Source organism: Leucopleurus acutus (assembly GCF_964270905.1).
Source record: "Leucopleurus acutus genome assembly, chromosome: 21".
NCBI lineage: Eukaryota > Metazoa > Chordata > Mammalia > Artiodactyla > Delphinidae > Leucopleurus > Leucopleurus acutus.
The window spans coordinates 29611279-29629971 of NC_139163.1; the positions used below are offsets into that span (position 1 = coordinate 29611279).

Consider the following 18693-nt stretch of genomic DNA (forward strand, 5'->3'; position numbering starts at 1 on the left):
TGATCAACAGAATGAACAAATGTGTGTGGGTGTGTACACACACACACACACACACACACACACACATTTATTGGAAAACAGGCTGTGTAAATGATGGTACATTTTACTATGGAATACAATGAGACTATGAAAAACAATGAGGTGAAATCTGTATTACGGCCATAAAAATAATTTTCTGATACATTAAGTGGGAAAAAAGAATAATATGTATGATTATATTGATGTTTAAAAAACCCTACAAATACAGAATATATGAATATGTATTTGCATATGTGTTTATGTGTAGAATTGCATAGAAAATGTTCTAAAAGGCTACATACCAACCTATGGACAATGGTCCTGTCTGGTGAGGAGACCAGGAATTGAGGGTGAAGGAGGAATTTCACGCTTTATTATCTGTTTTTGTATTGTTTGATTTTCTTTACTACATTATATGGTATTTCTTCATGACAAAGGTGGTTTTTTAAAAGGCAGAAAAATGCCAAGAATAATTTTAAATTCCCACTAGGCCTGTCTTCTCTCACTAAACACGGCTCCAAGTTCTATATGTTGGCAGGTGGGGGGAAGGGTGGAGGTGGGGGCTTGTTTTAAAACAGATTGTTCAGGCCTGTCACCAATATTTCAGGTGGCACTGTTTTAACAAGGACCCCGGAAGATTCTCAGGATATCTAAAGGTTGAGAGCCACTGTTTGAATAGCAGGATTTACTGGTGATTTTCAATTTTCTTTGAGCTATTTGCATTAAAATATCTTCTACAATGGGCATGTATTTCTCATGTTAAACAAAGAGACTGCTTTGAAAAATTGCTTCAAAGTATAAGAATGAAGATAATTTATAAGTATCAAAGATCTCAAATTTTTCCAGTTGCTTCTGTATATATGATCTAGTTTGAGACTAGCAACAACTCTTAAACATGTAGGGCAGGAATTATGTCCATTTTAGAGAAGAAAAAACTGGGGCTCAGCGAGGTTAAGTGACTTGACCAGGGCTTCATGGCTAATGAATTATGATGTTGGAGCAAAGTCCTGGGGTTGCTAGTTTCTGTCTCAGTACGCCCTTAACTTTACTCTTTTTCCTTTACATATTTTAAATCTAGTTTGCTTAACAAGTAAAAATTATTTCAAATAGAATTACCAGTGTCCCTTCTCCTTTTTGACTGATCATAGGAAACCCAAAGGTTATGTGTATTTTATTTTTTTAATTAAAAATTTTTTTAACATCTTTATTGGCGTATAATTGCTTCACAATGGTGTGTTATGTGTATTTTATTACTACCTCTTTTTACTGCTCCCTCTTTGCTCAAGAAGTGCCAAACTCTCAGCTTCGGAAGTTTCAAAAATCTGGAATAAATCCCCATGTATTTAATCCTTATTGAAGCATTTCTAAGAGGCATAGATCCTGGTCTGTTCCGCCACTGCCCCCATCCCACGCTACCTTCTTGATGCTCCTTTTGGTCCTGAGGCCCCAGCCTCTCCGCTCCGTCTTGATGATTTCTGCGTCCGGGTAGAGCCTCTTGGTGAAGCACTGGTTCTGGCAGCGCTCCCCTGCCGGGCACACCTGCGGGTGACACTCGTACTGCAGCATTCTGTTCAGGCACTCGGACTCCAAGCCACACGGGTTCTCGTCAGCTGGCTTGCAGTTACAGCGGGGAATCTCTGACAGGTCTGCAACCTGGATCTGTACCTTTCCTATCACTTTGTTAGCCTGAACAACAAAATCACAAATGGGAGGGAGGAATTTGAACAGGACACAGGAAACACCCAGGCCCTCTTGGCTCTGCTACTGCCCTGTGGTGTGACCCTGAGAAAGGCTCTTTATCTTGATCATAATTTCCCCATGAATAAGCTAAGACTAATAGCTGTCTCTCCTTAGTTGACAAAAATATCAAAACCTGATGTGAGTTCTCACTTATTTATCCTGTGTATTTCTCCTTCTACCAGTTGATGACAATTTCAAAACTGAAAACCACTGTGGGCTGTCTGGAAGAAAGGGGCTAAATCCCTATATTTTTATTTGGTCACATGGCAAACTGATGGATCAAGAACAGCTCCTCGGTGTGAGGGGCTCATCAGAGCCCCCATCAACCCAGGGCAGCAACCCCGGCTCCCGCCTGATACTCCAACAGAAGCTCTCAGGTTGTTCTGCAGAAGACTGGGTGGTAATTAGCAAAAGTTTTTATAAGACAACAAGGGCCTCTAACTACTAAGAAAGCAATGCATTTCATCTTGTCTGTCAAAGAGCAATGTTTTCACGGGTAAAGACTCACTTTGATGTGTTTGTAAGGAGGGGGTTTTCTTGAGTTTTTTTCAATCTCTAGTGCTTCTTTACTTTCTCTTTGCGCTTTCAATTCCTGGAAACGTTTTGCAGCTTCTTCCAACGCTGCCAATAAGACCAAACAAAGTATATAAATACCAAAAACCAAATGAACAAAAAACATTAAGAGATTAGTTTTACCCTGCCTTCCCAACGTACTGAATCTGGCCGGAGGGTTTCTTTTTAAAATTATATTCTGGAAATAACCATTTACCACCAGGACAGGGTAACACTGACATAGGATATAACTCCTTTACGGCTGAACACTGTGCCCTGTGCAGGCTGTTGCTTCGGAGGAGAGGTCCCACTTCAATGATCAGAGGTTTCCACGTGGACCAGAGAGCAGCTCTTTACCTCGTACCAGATTTAAATTCACTTTACTCTTACCCAGAAAGCTAAACTTCCTGGCAACTTGTTGCAAAAGCAGCTGTAAGGCTCTTCCTGGGAAGCATTTAGTCTTACTATCTTACAAAGGAGCTTCACTTGATTAAGAAGACTATGTATTTCCAGAATAATCTCTATGTTTGTAGTAAGATCACTGAGGGAACTCCTTTCACGTACACAGCACAGTCTACTACACTGAATGTATTTTTCCAGCTGACTGGATTGTGATGTGGTTCTAATGTAATTGGAAACTTATGGAGGCCGGATCATAACACCTGGTGAAAACTCTCTAACACCAGAAACACATCTTATGCAAGTTAGGAGGTGTGGAGAGATCAACCCAGGGGTGTCAGTTCTGAGCCACTGTGAACGTTGTCCAACGTACCTTTTTTGAAGGTCTTGTTAATACTAGTCTGTCCCTCAGCAAAGCTTTTGTCTCCTTCGACGTAAGGGAACACTCTGCCCTGGTGTACCCAGTAGTAGTCGTGAGAACCGAAGAAGAACACGGGGAAGTCCCCCAGGTCGTGCTTGAGGCCCTGGATGTTGAGTGGCACAGACCGGGGGTTGCAGATCTCCGCTGGCCACCACCTGAAAGCAGGAGGATGAAATCGCACTACGCTTTATGTGGCTGCTGGGAGCCAAAAAACAAAGGTTGTGTACTTCGCAATTTTCATTCAGAATCTAAGGACACAAAATACCTCGCTTATCTTTAATCCTGCCCAAACCACACGTCATTTAACAACACAATGAATGAAATAGTGAACACAGACTAAACAAACTAGGCTCTAAACACCCGATCTAGTTTCTTCCTTAAAAAATTAATATTTGATATTTATAAAAGAATGTATATCATGAAAAGAAAGCATAATAATAAAGTAACAATGAAACCACTATACAACTTAAGAATCAGAATTTACCAATAATATTCCAAACCAGATTTCAGTCCTAGAAAAGTCATGTTTTTCTCCAAATGTGACATTCTTAATACCAAGTCTGTCTTTATTCCTAGTAATCAAGGGCATCATTTGAGAACAAACTGATGCTACAGTAAAGAATGCCCACTCCCATTCAAACTGGTGTTTTCTGACTCTCTAATCAACCAGGATAAATACTTTTTGGTCAAATGTACTAGGTTTATATCAGTGTATATTTCAGAATCTAATTCATCTTAGATCATAATAAATGGGAGATTTGGGACAGGACTGAAAACATAACTGCTTCATGCGACGATGACTGTGTCCACAGCAATCACTGAGGGAACCACCTGTGAGGCTCACTGGACAGTTTCCCACAATTGGGCAAGTCAGGAATTGTAGTATATAAGATCATCGATACCAAGAGTAGATATATACAAACTTAAATTTCTTTCAGTCTCTTATTTATAGATGCCTAATAAAATTGTTTATTTAATGAACAACGACATTACTGAGAAGATAAATGATGGCAAGGTCGCATTCCCAGATTTATAGTGCGACCATGAACACGCTTCACCTAAAAGCACTCCGTGTCCATCTAAGAGTTAATTAAAAACGTGGGTAGAAGTCTGTGCTCAAATTGTTAAAACAAAACAACACTCTTTTGTGTAATCAGTATTTAGCTCCCCCTCAAAGCAGGCTGGGCGGTGGTCGTATTTCCGAATCGCGTCAAGGCGTGCCGGGAGCTCGCGGTAAGTGCAAGCACTGGCTCAGGTAGACAGAGGCACGCTTTCTGCCAGCCTTGTTCCATGCACTCACCTCCCCCAGGAAGCTTCACATCAGAATAACTAGCTATTGAAAAGAAACAGTTTCGTGGGGCCCAGAAAGGCCTGATTGGAAAAAAATACATTAAGAATTAGTTCATGGATGTGAGTCTTTGCAAAATGAACAAGAAGAATATGAGCTGCATATGAAATCTCAGTGAATTGTGAATGGGAGCACTGCTTTGGGCTTCTTTAAAATGTAATGTGATAGCACAGGGGGATGAGCTTGGTGCTTTGTGACCACCTAGAGGGGTGGGATAGGGAGGATGGGAGGGAGACGCAAGAGGGAGGGGATATGGGGGTATAGGTATACGTATAGTTGATTCACTTTATTATATAGCAGAAACTAACACACTATTGTAAAGCAATTATACTCCAATAAAGATGTTAAAAAAATGTAATGTGATTAAAATTTAAGTACTAAAATTAAGTCAAATATATTTTCGTATTCATAAGTTTTTTAAAAAAGGAAATATGTAATGTATGGCACAGTGACTACAGTCACTGCTAAGAGACTATATTTGAAAGCTGCTAAGAGAGTAAACTTTAAAAGTTCTCATCGGAGTTCAGGCTTTTCTGGCACTAGCTGTCCTGAACTCCTAGCTTGGCTCCCTGTCATAAACACTGCACCTTCCTTCACCACACACAAAAAAAGTTCTCATCACAAGAAAAAAAAAATGTGTAACTATATATGGTGACGGATGTTAACTAGACTCATTGTGATCGTTTTGCAATACAGACAAATGTCGAGTCATCGTGTTGTATACCTGAAACTAATATAATGTCAATTATATTTCAAAAAAAAGGCAAAAAAACTTTTAAAAAGGAAATACTCTGAAATGTGTTTGAAGATCTAAAGGCTCCTTACACTGTTTTAGATATTTCTTATCCAGGAATGTCTTATCTATTATTTGTCAAACCTGCACCCCTCCCCTCCTGGAAAGATATATATTTTTAATTATAAAAGCAATGTGTGCTGGTCAGAATCTCCATCACTAAAAAGTCTACAAATAACAAATGCTGGAAAGGGTGTGGAGAAAAGGGCACCCTCCTACGCTGTTGGTGGGAATGTAAGTTGGTGCAGTCACTATGGAAAACAGTACGGAGGTTCCTCAGAAAACTAAAAATAGAGTTACCATGTGATCCAGCAATCCCACTCCTGGGCATATACCTGGACAAAACTATAATTCAAAAAGATACATGCACCCCTATGTTCACAGCAGCACTATTCACAATAGCCAAGACACGGAAACAACCTAAATGTCCATCGACAGATGAATGAATAAAGAAGATGTGGTACATATATATAATGGAATACTACTCAGCCATAAAAAAGAATGAAAAATGCCATTTGCAGCAACATGGATGCATCTAGAAATTATCATACTAAGCGAAGAAAGTCAGAAAGAGAAAGACAAATACCATATGATATCACTTATATGTGGAATCTGAAATATGACACAAATGAACCTATCTACAAAACAGAAACAGACTCACAGACATAGAGAACAGACCTGTGGTTGCCAAGGGGGCTGGAGGGGAGGGAGAGGGATGCACTGGGAGTTTGGGATTAGCAGATGCAAACTATTATACATAGGATGAATAAACAACAAGGTCCTATTGTACAGCACAGGGAACTATATCCAATCTCCTGGGATAAACCACAATGGAAAAGAATATAAAAAACAAATGTATATATGTGTATCACTGAGTCAGTTTGCTGTAACAGCAGAAATTAGCACAACACAACACTGTAAATCAACTACACTTCAATAAAAAAAAAGACTATACCTTTAAAATTATTAAATGTAACTTTATGAAAAAAAAGCAATGTGTGTTTCTTTTAAAAATTAAAACAGTGCAGAAATGTATAACAGAAAAACTGAAAATGGCTCCCCCTAATAATCTCATGCCTCAGACTATTAACATTAGATGTTTTTTTTCCAGGTAATAATAAAAACATATTATATCTAGATCTACAGTTTTTAAAAGTTGTATAAACACATGGAGAGATAATGTATATACTGTTTAACATACTTCCTAAAATTAACTATATATTGTGGATACCCTCCCATGTTACTATACGCACCTGCATATTCCTTCTTTTGGCTTCCAGGTATTCTAAAATATGGATACACTACAATTTATCTGACAAATACCCTACTGACTGAACATTTGGATTATTCAAATTTTTGCAATTAGAAATAATACTGCAATGAACACCCCTATAAGTACACTTCTGCCCATCTGTCCAATTCTTTTCCTTAGATAAATTCCCTGAAGGGGAACTACTGGGTCAAAGGGATGCATAGTTACAAGTCTGATATGTGATGCCTTACTTGGACAGGAGCACTTGTCTCCCCATGCCCTCCCGAGCTGCAAAATTATTACTCTTAAACCTTTGCAAGTCTGTTAATTGAAAAATAAACTCTTTGTTTTTAATGTACATTGAGTTTTAGTGAGGCTGAGCATTTTTTACATGTCTATTTTCTATTCCTTTGCAAACTGGCTCTTTCTCTTCTTTGCTCCTTCTTTTTTTTTTTTTTTTTTTTGCGGTACGCGGGCCTCTCACTGTTGTGGCCTCTCCCTTTGCGGAGCACAGGGTCCGTACACGCAGGCTCAGCGGCCATGGCTCACGGGCCCAGCCACTCCACAGCATGTGGAATCCTCCCGGACCGGGGCACGAACCCGTGTCCCCTGCATCGGCAGGCAGACTCTCAACCACTGCGCCACCAGGGAAGCCCAGCTCCTTTTTCTAGGGAAGGTATTTTTCTTTTCTTACTGAGAGTAGAAGAGTTCCCCTGGTTTGATATTTGCCTTTTAAAACTCTGTATCTTTTGCCATAAAGTATAAAATTATTTATGTATTCAAACTGTCCATTTTTTAAAAAGAACTTGGAGATTTCCCCGACATACGTTAAAAAAAATAGCTGGGGGGGAGCTTCTCAATGCCCCTTATCTCAGCTAAAAACTAAGTTTTTAAGGTTAAATAGGTAAGCAAGCAGTGTATTTAAAACAGAGAAAATGACATAGCCCTTGTTAAAAAAAATTACAGTATGTTTGAAATTCTACAGAAACATATTATACTTAGGATTCTAATTGAAAAGCAGAACTCTACTGTGTGTGTGTTTGTTTTTTTTTTAAACCAAGGATGGACTTACACTGACACATCATAATCACCTAGTTTACCTTCGAATTCACTCTTGGTGTTGTACATTTTATGGGTTTAGACAAATGCATAGTGGCATTTATTCAACATTATAATATTATACAGAGCATTTTCACTGCCTTCGAAGTCCTCTCTTGAATAGTATCTATTTTCTTAGTAAAATTATAAACATATGCCTCAAAATGTAAAATGCAGAGTTTAAAAAAACATCATTATTCCTGTTCACTTAAAGGCTTGTTAGAAACAGGCTTCTTAAAAGGAGGAAGATTTATTAAAATAATGGCAATCACACATACTTCTTGCTTCATTCCCTTAAGATCTAAAGGCTCCTAATGAAATAATCTCTCTCTTTAAATTCTAAAAAGCTCTCTCTTTGCACACAATTTAGAGCTTCTAGCAAGAACTATAATGGACTAGATTTAGGGGTAAAAAGAGCTATTTTGGCCAGGATATAAACTCTTAACTTTATTAGAAATCAGAAATTAATATAAATCTAATTAGAGTGCAAAAAAAAAAATCTTCCCCACTCTCCACATGAAAGCTTTTATTTTAAAATCTATTAGTACCATAGTCCATTAGGAAAAAGTAACTTTCAGAACTTAAAAACAAAAGTCAACCAACTCATAAAAAATATCTATCAACCACTAACCTTCCCAGTCTTCTAAAAACCCAGACTCAAACTATGTTTCTTCTCTTTCTGTTTCTAAGGAAGTTGCAGCACTGTGCTGCTTTTTCTACCTATCTCCTAGCCACTTTGTGTACAGGCTATGAACTACTGAACAGTAACTGAATACTTCCTCTTTGTCCTTGGAAAAACTTGCCTGTAATTTCCCAATTTGACCCAAACAATCTGCTTGTAATGTAGTTTCTTGCCAGCTTTACAGTCATTGCAATTCCAGCAGCCTTCTGGCATCTCTATGCTCAGGCACTCCGGGTGGAAGGAAGCCGGGCACGACTCACAGCAGAGCAATCTTCCACCTTGAAACAAACAAACAGTCTTAGTAACTGAGAAAAGAGGAAAGAGAGAGAGACAAGAGAGAAAGTTATCTTTTACCTGCATTAAATTTGATTCAGATTGAGGGAAATTAACCAAGGGACTGAGTTATATTTTAGTGATGGATTAAAATACAAAGCAATGAACAGATTTAGCTGAAGTAGCCCTTTCCAGGGACGGCTTCAGTGGCCAGAAACTCAAAGCCTTTGAGTAGTAGGAAAAACATTACTCTTTATCCCTCTAAAATGTGGGCTACTGAAGTACCAGTTTAGCAGGCAGCTAAGACTATTAACATATGACAAATAGATGCATAAAATCTTTAGACTGAGTAGATTTGAGAACAGATTTTCAGAGAAATATGTAGCAACTCTCTTTTTCTCCTTGAGAGCTAAGAAAGCAAGCAATGGTCATCTTTGTATTTTAATCCAGTGGCACAGTTAACTACATCCCTTTATAACAACATTAGCAAGAATGAAAACAGCCAATAGGTTGACCAGTACTTTTTTCTTCCCATGTAAGAATACAAAAAAGGAAAAGAATCTTGAATTGGTGATTACATTATCATTACCTTTTCAGTGAAGACAAATAAAGTCAAACAGGCTATAAAGCAGTGGTTTGCAACTTTTTCATCACCAAGGATCCCCTTTCCCTTTCTCATGGATCCATATGTTTTCAAATATTTTACCAAACAAAAAACCCACCAAAACCAAAAAACATTTTAAAAGTAACAATTATTTTCTTCTGTTTTAATTAACCAAAGAAATATATAACAGCCAATCAGAGCTTCTGATCCCAATAACAAAACTGGTATTATCACATTAAATTGCTAAAAGCATAGCCAAATATAAAGAAACTCACACCACTGTATTTTACACAAATGTCTGATTCTGTTAGACTTTCTGAACTCTTAAATATAGTTCAGAATTTTGTTTGTAATATTTCCTGATGTCATGTTGAGAACCACTGCTTTATAGCATAAAATAAGTAAGTATCAGTGTAGAATCAAGTACCACACACAAGGAGATGCCTCCAAGTACCCTAGCAAAATCCTCTCCTTTTAAATACACAAAACGATCTCTGGATCAAGACCAAAGCAGGTGCGGCAAACAAAACAATACTATTTTTAAATCCAAAAAATTAAAGAGATTTCGGGGAGAAATCTCTTTATTGTTGTATTTTCTCTTTATTGTTGTATTTCAACAAGTGACAGAAAAGAATGTTAACCACTGAAGATGAAATGCAATAAAGACATTTACTGAAAAAAAAAAAAATCTTTCTATTGGAAAACCAAGTCTACAACCCATGAGTGTACTGAGATTTAAAGTCTCATAAGCAAAAGGTTAAGAGCCCTCTATACAACTTTATCAAATCACATGCTCCAACCTTTTGAGGGTTTGCTATCAATTTTCCAGAAAATCTCGTCTTCCTGTAGACTTTCAAACTTCTAACTGATTAACATAAAAACAAAAAGAAAATCCATATACAATCAGTGATGAATTAAATTACTATATTTCCTCTGCTTAAAAGCTTTTACTTCAATCATTGGGATTTTCCCCTTTGTCTGCAGATCTCAATATGGATTAATTGTTCCAATTCTCCAACCTAGAGATTAGCTGCCTGAGTGCTCTTAGCCTAGGTAGGGAATTCTTCTGTAAGTTTAAAGTAAAATGAGATAATTCGTTTTTCCATCAGAAAGAAATGACCGATAGGGAGAGCGGTCTTTGCAAATACCTTTAGAGGACAAGTGATTATTAGGGTTGGTGTGGAAAGGTCAGTCTGGCCATTTTTTAACATTATGGAACAGTCCTAAATTTTAAGTCTTATTTCAGAGGAAATACAGACCCTGAATCATCAGTGAAAATCATCACGATTTTTTGACAAAAATACACAAGGGAAATAGAAAAATAAAAATATGAACAATCCACCTTGGTGCTATGCAAGAAAACTGCTTTAGGATGCGAGAGAAGAAAGATATGGTTCAAGCTAAGCAAACAGAGGGCTCAAAATAATTTCAATTCATGTCAAGGTCAATACCGAGTACTGAAAAGAAAGTAAACGACAATTGAATTAGTCTAATTTTATAAAGGCGCCAGCAGGAAAATAAGGCATTTCCTAAAATGCCTCAGGTAGTCTAATTTTATTGCACTATGGAATTAGTCAGACCCATGTCCATCTTTGTTTTGGAAACAGTTGGTATCACCAGTAAGATGCCATACTGTGACTTCAATGGAAAACAGACAAAAGAGTCAACAGTCTCTCCAACCTCCCTCTTCATGGGTTCTAATCAACTTGCTTAGTTATACTTTCTTTTAGTCATGGGTTGCCACTTCAGATGTCTGACAAACAGCAAACATACGTCATCAGCAGGCAACACAAAGCATGAAAAAAAAAAAAAAGAATTAAATTTTCTTTAAAGATTCTGAGCCTGGCCTCAGATCATAATGGCAATGTATACAGGAAAAGGCTTTCACCTTCCAAGTTATTTATTTTACCCTCTGGGATAACTCCCCAAATAATACATTATTGTTAAACCACTTTTTTCCCTTTTATTACATGTAGGCTATATAAAGCAAAACACAAGATTTTTCTTCCATAGATTAAATTAACTTGGAGAATATAAATATACATTTAGCTCTTGGATCTCAGTGGATAAACTATCTATTAGCAATTCTTCAATTCAGCTGGGCTGCCTTTCACTATCCAGTGTTTGCAGCATTTTCCCAGCTGCCCACCAATGTCTCCTAAGAGAAGGGCAACTAGTTTTCATAGCACCATAACAAAAACATTTAAGAAACAAAATGACAGAATGTATTTCAGAATCAAAATTTTAAGTGTCAGTATCTCTGTTTCCCTCTATAACCTGTCTTGTTATGTAGCTGAAAGTTAGTAACAAATTATATCATGTCTATTCTATTCTAACATGAATGATACGGTTCTACATCAGGCAAAAGAGGAAGAGCCCTCAGAACATGCTTCCATATTAAGCAGAATCCTAGTCTTTCAATTTTAATGACTATAGATATATGGAAGGTGTGAAAATTTATTCAAGGAGAAGAGTAAGTAAAAATTTGTCATAATGGAATTATTTTAAGCCCTTTTTAATAATTTTGCAGCCATATGAAGACAGCCACAGCCACCAAGGTAGAATTTACCAAAAGCAACAGATGGTGCTTGACAGGCATACATTTCCCCCCTTCATTTAAAGAGAAAAAATAGGAAATGCAAAAATAAAAGTAAGAGATAAACTATTTTGATTATTACCTTTCTCACATTTCTTTTTGGAAGCTGACGAAGAAGGAATCATAGGTAATTTCATCAACTCTGCACGATTTGATTCGTTCAGTAGGTAGTGGGACTTATAGGCATAGGAACTGAACATGGGGTCTGAATGGTCCTGCACTATCAGCCCTATACGAGACAAACAGAAAGATGTGAGCTGCAATGAAACTACCCATGATTCCGTGAGGAAAAAATAAACCAACACCTACTATGTAGCTGTGCTTAAAGCTGGGGGGGAAAAGAATAGGAAAAGAAAAGATCTGACAGACAAGGCTTTCCATCGTTATTAAAAGGAGTTTAAGCTACTCAATGCCTTATCCCTATACAGAAACCTATATACCCAGAAGGAAACTCCAATTTAATTTGAGGATGTAAACTGCTTTGACGTCATTCTGAAAACCCCCTCTGGAAAACAAAGCTACATTCCTTAAGGTTTAGAAGTACTATGACGACAACCCAAAGAACAAAATAATGTATCACTTAATTGCTGGAAATAAGAACTGTCTACATGACACACTAGAGACCCTGGTCACCTTCAATACATCAAGCAGCGCTGAAAGGCAGAACTGGGCTTCTTCTCCTCTCTGCTCAGATCTTTAGATACCCTCAAATTCCAGCTTTCTCAGCCAGATAATGAAGCTTTTCTCTATCACTATGATACATGACTTTAGAGAAGATATAAGTTGTTGAAGTTCACTGAGGTAATGCAAACAGTTAAAGTTTTGTCCTGCCATGATAATAACTGACTTAAACGCTTACCAACTTAAGGGTTTATAAAAACAGTCCTTTCAATCTACCAGTACAGCTGTCCTGTTGGAGGAAAACAGCATCTGCTCTAAACTACCCGTGACACCCACCTTTCCCCTGAGTTAAGTCCATCCTGTAGCTACGGCCACTCCTAAACCCAGGACCTCTGAGACCAGGGGAACTTTCTCTATTTCGTTACTGGTCAAATCATGACCGCAGTTTCATAGAGATCATTTTGAGAAGAGGGAAGAGTTTTGTTTTTAAAGGGGTGACCATTTACTATTTTCTGTGGATTTTATCTTCATTTGATGCTATCCTACACTGAGGCATATTCAAGAAATATTGATATTTCTCATGTGAATGGAACTTGAAATTGCTAATCGGCAATACATAAGAATTTTCGAATAAAGGTTATATAATGTTGAATGAACATTTCATACATTTAACAGAGAAAAGTGGTGCAATGGCTTTTAAATAAAAGAACAACTTAGAATATTAAGTAACTTTTATTTTACACCACCCTCCAGATGAAAGGAAATGCTGAAGAATCTATACTACACTGAAATATAACTGCACACACCCTGTGGCACCATGCGGGGCAGGGGAGGAGGAATGTTTCTCTAAATGCTGAAGCATTTCTAAAAATACTTCCAGATATTTCAGTCCTAAAGATTAGCTTAGGGCTTCCCTGGTGGCAGTGGTTGGGAATCCGTCTGCCAATGCAGGGGATGCAGGTTCATGCCCCGGTCTGGGGGGATCCCACGTGCCATGGAGCAAACGAGCCCGTGCGCCACAACTACTGAAGGCTGCGCGCCTAGAGCCCGTGCCCCGCAGTGAGAGAAGCCACTGCAATGAGAAGCCCGCGCAACGCAACGAAGAGTAGCCCCTGCTCGCCACAACTAGAGAGAGCCCGCGTGCAGCAACGAAGACCCAATGCAACCAAAAATAAATAAATAAACTTATTTAAAAAAAAAAAAAGAAAAAGAATTAGCTTAATGATTTTAAACAACCAAGAACTAAGACAAAAATCCTCTGTGCGGAGGGAGAAACTGTACGCGACAAGAAACAAAGGCAAAACACGCTGAGTTTTCTAACACCAAAACATAAACAATTGAAGTATCCCTTTTCATGTGTGGATTTATTACAGTTAGAGTTCCTTAAAAAGGAAGACCTCTATAAATTCTGGTAAAAGAACACGTATCATTTACTTCCAGAGAACTTGTAAGCCCTTCTCAAATCCCAACATCTGATCTATTTAGAATAAGTTTCTGTAAAATGCTGGAAAGGAAAATGAGAGTTTCTGTTTACTGTGCAAAGTTGCAGTTAAAATATGTGGGGATTAAATAATCTTGCTCTTTAAAGAGGCATTTAAATACAGCACATCTTTCAGAATAATTGCCAAATTGATAAGATGCAAACAGCATCCTGCTGTTAAAACATGAGTTTCCCCCTCATTTCCATTATCTCAAGCTTTTAATCAAGGCATATAACTTAAACTTAACAAAATGGTTAGAAGTTTCTCTAAAACTAGGTTCCTTGACAATGGGTCATTTTCTATCTTAAAGGAAAACTCCTGCTTTAAAGGGCACCCAATTATTAAGTGAAACAGAGCAAAAGAAAATATTGGTCGATATACTTAACTGATGGTACTTGATTCAGAATATACTCCAAAGTAAGCCAACATGATAGTTTTAAACTTGGTATTTAAAATGTTGGCTCAGTTACTTACACACACACCCACACACACCAACACACCTACACACCCACACCCCTCCACCCCTCCTAGTAAAAGTGAGTAAAAGTGAGTGCCTAGAAGGGTAGAATAAAATATTTACAAAGTGACAGACTTTATGTTATCACTGACACTCATCTATTTGAAAGTCTCTAAAGCTAGTCATTCAGTTGATAATTCAGTATTTTCATCCTAGCATTATTTTCTTAGGAGTGGAGAGATGGAAAAGGCACGTGACTTTTTATTTCTTTGGCTAATACAGTGTGGCAGGAAACACTTCGGACCTTCTTCCCCCGTGCCAGCCAGACTTCAGAGCAGGACGCAGCTGTCGTCACTACTCTATACAACACTTCCTTCTACCTGCAGACCGCCCCGTGCACTTCCAAACTGAAAAACTCAAAGCAGTGTGTACAATGGACCCAGGAGGCTGCCATGGAAAGGACTACCACTTACTTAATCTTGTACCGTCCACCCCCTCTGGTTATTTTTCTTTTTTTTAATGAGAGTTTCAAAAGCAAAACAACTCAAGATCTATCATACTAGCTAAATTCTATTTAAAATACTCTATAGTACTTTCACCAGATTAAAAGAACTGTCTCCTAAGGCAAAAAAACAAAAACAGGAACTTCCCTGGTGGCGCAGTGGTTAAGAATCTGCCTGCCAGTGCAGGGGACACGGGTTCGAGCCCTGGTCCAAGAAGATCCCACATGCCGCAGAGCAACTCAGCCCATGCGCCACAACTACTGAGCCTGCGCTCTAGAGCCCAGGAGCCACAGCTACTGAGCCCCCGTGCCACAAGTACTGAAGCCCGCATGCCTGGAGCCCATGCTCCGCAACAGGAGAAGCCACCATGATGAGAAGCCCGCGCACCGCAATGAACAGTAGCCCTCGCTCGCTGCAACTAGAGAAGGCCCGTGCGTGCAGCAAAGACGACCCGAAGTGGCCAAAAATAATAAAAAAAAAAGATAAATAAATTAATAAAAAAACAATAAAAAAACCAAAAACAAATAAAAAACAAAACATGATCCAAAACTTCATTTTCAGTATGGGCTAAATATAATCTAACAGGCCTGATATGCCACACAGTCCTTTCAAATATTTCACACTAAGGGAAGTTTAGAAAACTTAGCACTTATGAGTAAACAAAACAAAAAAAATGCACTTGGGGATATTAGTTGTTTCTAAAATGCTTACTAAACACTAAAAATTCTTTTATTATAATATAGCTGAGACGCTCTGTAAAGTTAGGTACTCTGTATCATATTCAACTGAAGAAGTTCTACTTTATATCTATTACGAACTCAAGTTCACTGATGCCCTCAGGGACGCAATATTGTTTTGAAGCGATCAATCTTAAGTGGCAGACTTAAATATCAACAGCTGGCAAGTAAGAAAGCCTGTACTGCAGGCTCTTAACTAATACACCACATATGTTGCCTTGGCTGTATTCCACCAGGTCTTCCTCAATGCCAGACCAAAACATGATAAAATACAACATAAACAATTAAAAAATAAATGTGCTCTTCTTGCCTTCCAAGTGAAATCTCAATTAGTTGAAAACTCTGGATTAAAGAATATGACATGGGAAGAGTCTACTTCGAATAGAAGAACTGTTTGCACAAGGGAAGAGAGCTGATCCTTGAACAATGCCGTGGTCAGGTGTGTGGACCGCCACGCAGTTGGAATCCCCTGTAACTTTAAGTTGCCCCCACCACCACCTGCGGATTCCACCAACCTTCAATCATGTAGTACTGGAGTACGCCACTGAGAAAAATGCGCAGAGTGGATCTGCGCAGCTCAAACCCATGTGGTTCAAGGGTCAACTGTAGATTAATCTTTTGATGCTCCAAACAGGAACACTAAGAACTCATTTATAATTCTAAGTTACTAAACAGATGTAGATTTTAGCTTAATTTATGGAAGAATTAATATTCTAACAGTTTGAGTGTCTAATGTTATAAAAGGGACGAGTTACTGGAAGTGTTAATCTCTCTCAGGGATTTTACTGAAACTCGATTTTAATGGGGGAAATATGCCAATGAACCCAGAAAGACATAAAGAGAAAGGGCTGACACTCACCTCTTGCACAAACGAAACAAAAGCCTACATTTACAGCAGAGGAAGAGTTACTGCTCCGTTTGGAATGATTACTACAGATGAGAACGTAGGAAGACACAAATATGCTGCCGGCAGCAATGCAAGCATCTCCAGAGTGGTAGGCTACTGGGCACCTCAAACATCTCATCATGCGACCTGTTGAAAGACAATCAAAAAGGAATCTATGTAAGAAAGAATCAGCTGATATAAAATGAGATCTTTTGGGATCCAATGTGATGCTGGTTACAGTAATACAAAAATCTTTTTCTTCCCTAGTTTGACTCTGCTGTTTCTGTGCTGTATGGCCCCTAAATGCAGTGCTCATCAGGAGGTCACTCAAAGAAAAATGTGTCTGTGCCAGTGCTGGAGAGATGCTGGTCTGCAATATGGCACCCGTTTAAGGAATGTTCAAGGGTAATTTTGAACATATGGAATTTTCTTCCCATGGTCTAAATTAGAACCTAGAATCCACTTACCTTACTATCTTTTGTGGCTGAGCTGTAATAGCTATAGATAAACAGAGGGAAAATGCCTGATGTTCTTTATAATAATGTGCTTACTGTTTGCTACTGAACTTACAAAAAAAAACAACTGTCCCCTTCCTTAGCTCTGTTTTACCTTTACTTGCTTTGTGGATATCTTTCTCCATACAGCAGGCAGAGCAGCAGTGCTGGGGACAGCGGAATCCTTTTGATTCAAAGATGGCAGTGGGGAATTTGCGGACACAGGCTTCATGGTAAAATTTCCCACAAGCACCAACAGAGCAACGCTTCACGTCTGTACCAGACACTTTACATGAAAAACACGGGTGCTCTCCTGGAATATTGGTGAGGAACACAGATTAAATAAAATCTGATTAAAGCATATTCCTTTTAAACAGAAGCAGTCACTGACACCGAAGAGCTAATTAATCCCCAAAGATTCTACTATTGTGTGTAAGATTTTTAACATACAAAAAAGGCACTGAAAATAGTTAAATTAAAATATAACTTAATAAAACTTGCTAGAATAATTGATTTGCTACAATAATTGATCGTCAATTTGAGGATATAGTACCAAGAACAATTTAGATCTCCACTTCTCACTTTATACTGAAATTCCATAGAAAATCTAGAACAGAATTTTCAACATCTGGCAGCTGAGAGTGGCAAGGTCTTCCCAACATAGAATAAAGAAATTACCAATAAAAAGGCAGATTCCATTAGATAATCACAATTTCCATTTGTAAAACAGACATAAAATGAAAACTCATAATCCTAATAAAAACAGAAAGTTATATCTACACATCTTATTCAAACTGTAGAAAATCAAGGACAAAGAGAAAATATTAAAATCACCCACAGAAAAAGACAATTACCTTCAAAGGAGCAAGACTGCTGACTGAAAGAGAAAGATGGAAGCCAGAAAACAGGGGATGCTATCAGTAAGGGCTCAAAGAAAACTGTCACCAGCCAGAATTCTACGCCCAGTGAATGTACTCTTTTTTTCTTTTTTTTTGCGGTACGTGGGCCTCTCTCTGTTGTGGCCTCTCCCGTTGCAGAGCACAGGCTCCGGACGCGCAGGCTCAGCGGCCATGGCTCACGGGCCCAGCCGCTCTGTGGCATGTGGGATCTTCCCAGACCGGGACATGAACCCACGTCCCCTGCATCAGCAGGCAGACTCTCAACCACTGTGTCACCAGGGAAGCCCTGAATGTACACTTCAAGATGGAAGTGAAGTCAATACACACTGGGGAGAATTAATAAAACGAAAAGTTGTTTCTTTGAAAAAGGTTAATAAACTGATATCCCTGGAAACAAGTAACTAATAAAAAAAGGGAAAAAAAACAACGTTAACATCAGAAATGAAAAATGATACATCACTACAAATCCTACAGTTGTTTAAAAAATAATAAAAGGACATCACTATATTTTTGCCAATAAATCTGAAAATTTAGATAAATCAACAGATTCCTAGAAAAACAGAACTTACCAACACTGGCACAAAAATATTAAATAGAAAAAATGACAGTTCTATAATCTATTTAAGAAATTGAAACTATAATTAGAAACCTTCCAACACTAGAAACCTTCCAACCAGTGGAGCCCAGGTGGCTCCACTGCTCAACTGCCAACATGTTAAGAAAGAAACAATTAGAATAGAAAAGAAAAAAAAAAGGAACAAGTGAAAAACAGATGTAGAAAAATAAATGCAACAAGGATGACAAAGGATTATGTTTTGTTATATAAAGAGTTCACATAT

The 18693-nt window shown here is 38.2% G+C and overlaps 1 protein-coding gene across 4 annotated transcripts in view; it reads right to left on the bottom strand.

Moving 5' to 3' along the window:
- Positions 1 to 18693, bottom strand: part of NSD3 (nuclear receptor binding SET domain protein 3) — a 105718-nt gene that overhangs the window by 11449 nt on the left and 75576 nt on the right. For 3 of the 4 annotated variants that reach the window (XM_082863877.1, XM_082863876.1, XM_082863878.1), the window contains 7 exons: positions 17071 to 17268; positions 16435 to 16608; positions 11859 to 12005; positions 8425 to 8581; positions 3083 to 3285; positions 2267 to 2379; positions 1435 to 1704 (listed from right to left, as the gene is read on the bottom strand). In XM_082863877.1, coding sequence (XP_082720003.1) covers positions 1435 to 1704; positions 2267 to 2379; positions 3083 to 3285; positions 8425 to 8581; positions 11859 to 12005; positions 16435 to 16608; positions 17071 to 17268 — 1262 coding nt within the window. The remainder of the gene's footprint in view (positions 1 to 1434; positions 1705 to 2266; positions 2380 to 3082; positions 3286 to 8424; positions 8582 to 11858; positions 12006 to 16434; positions 16609 to 17070; positions 17269 to 18693) is intronic. The other variant, XM_082863879.1, reaches the window with a different exon arrangement.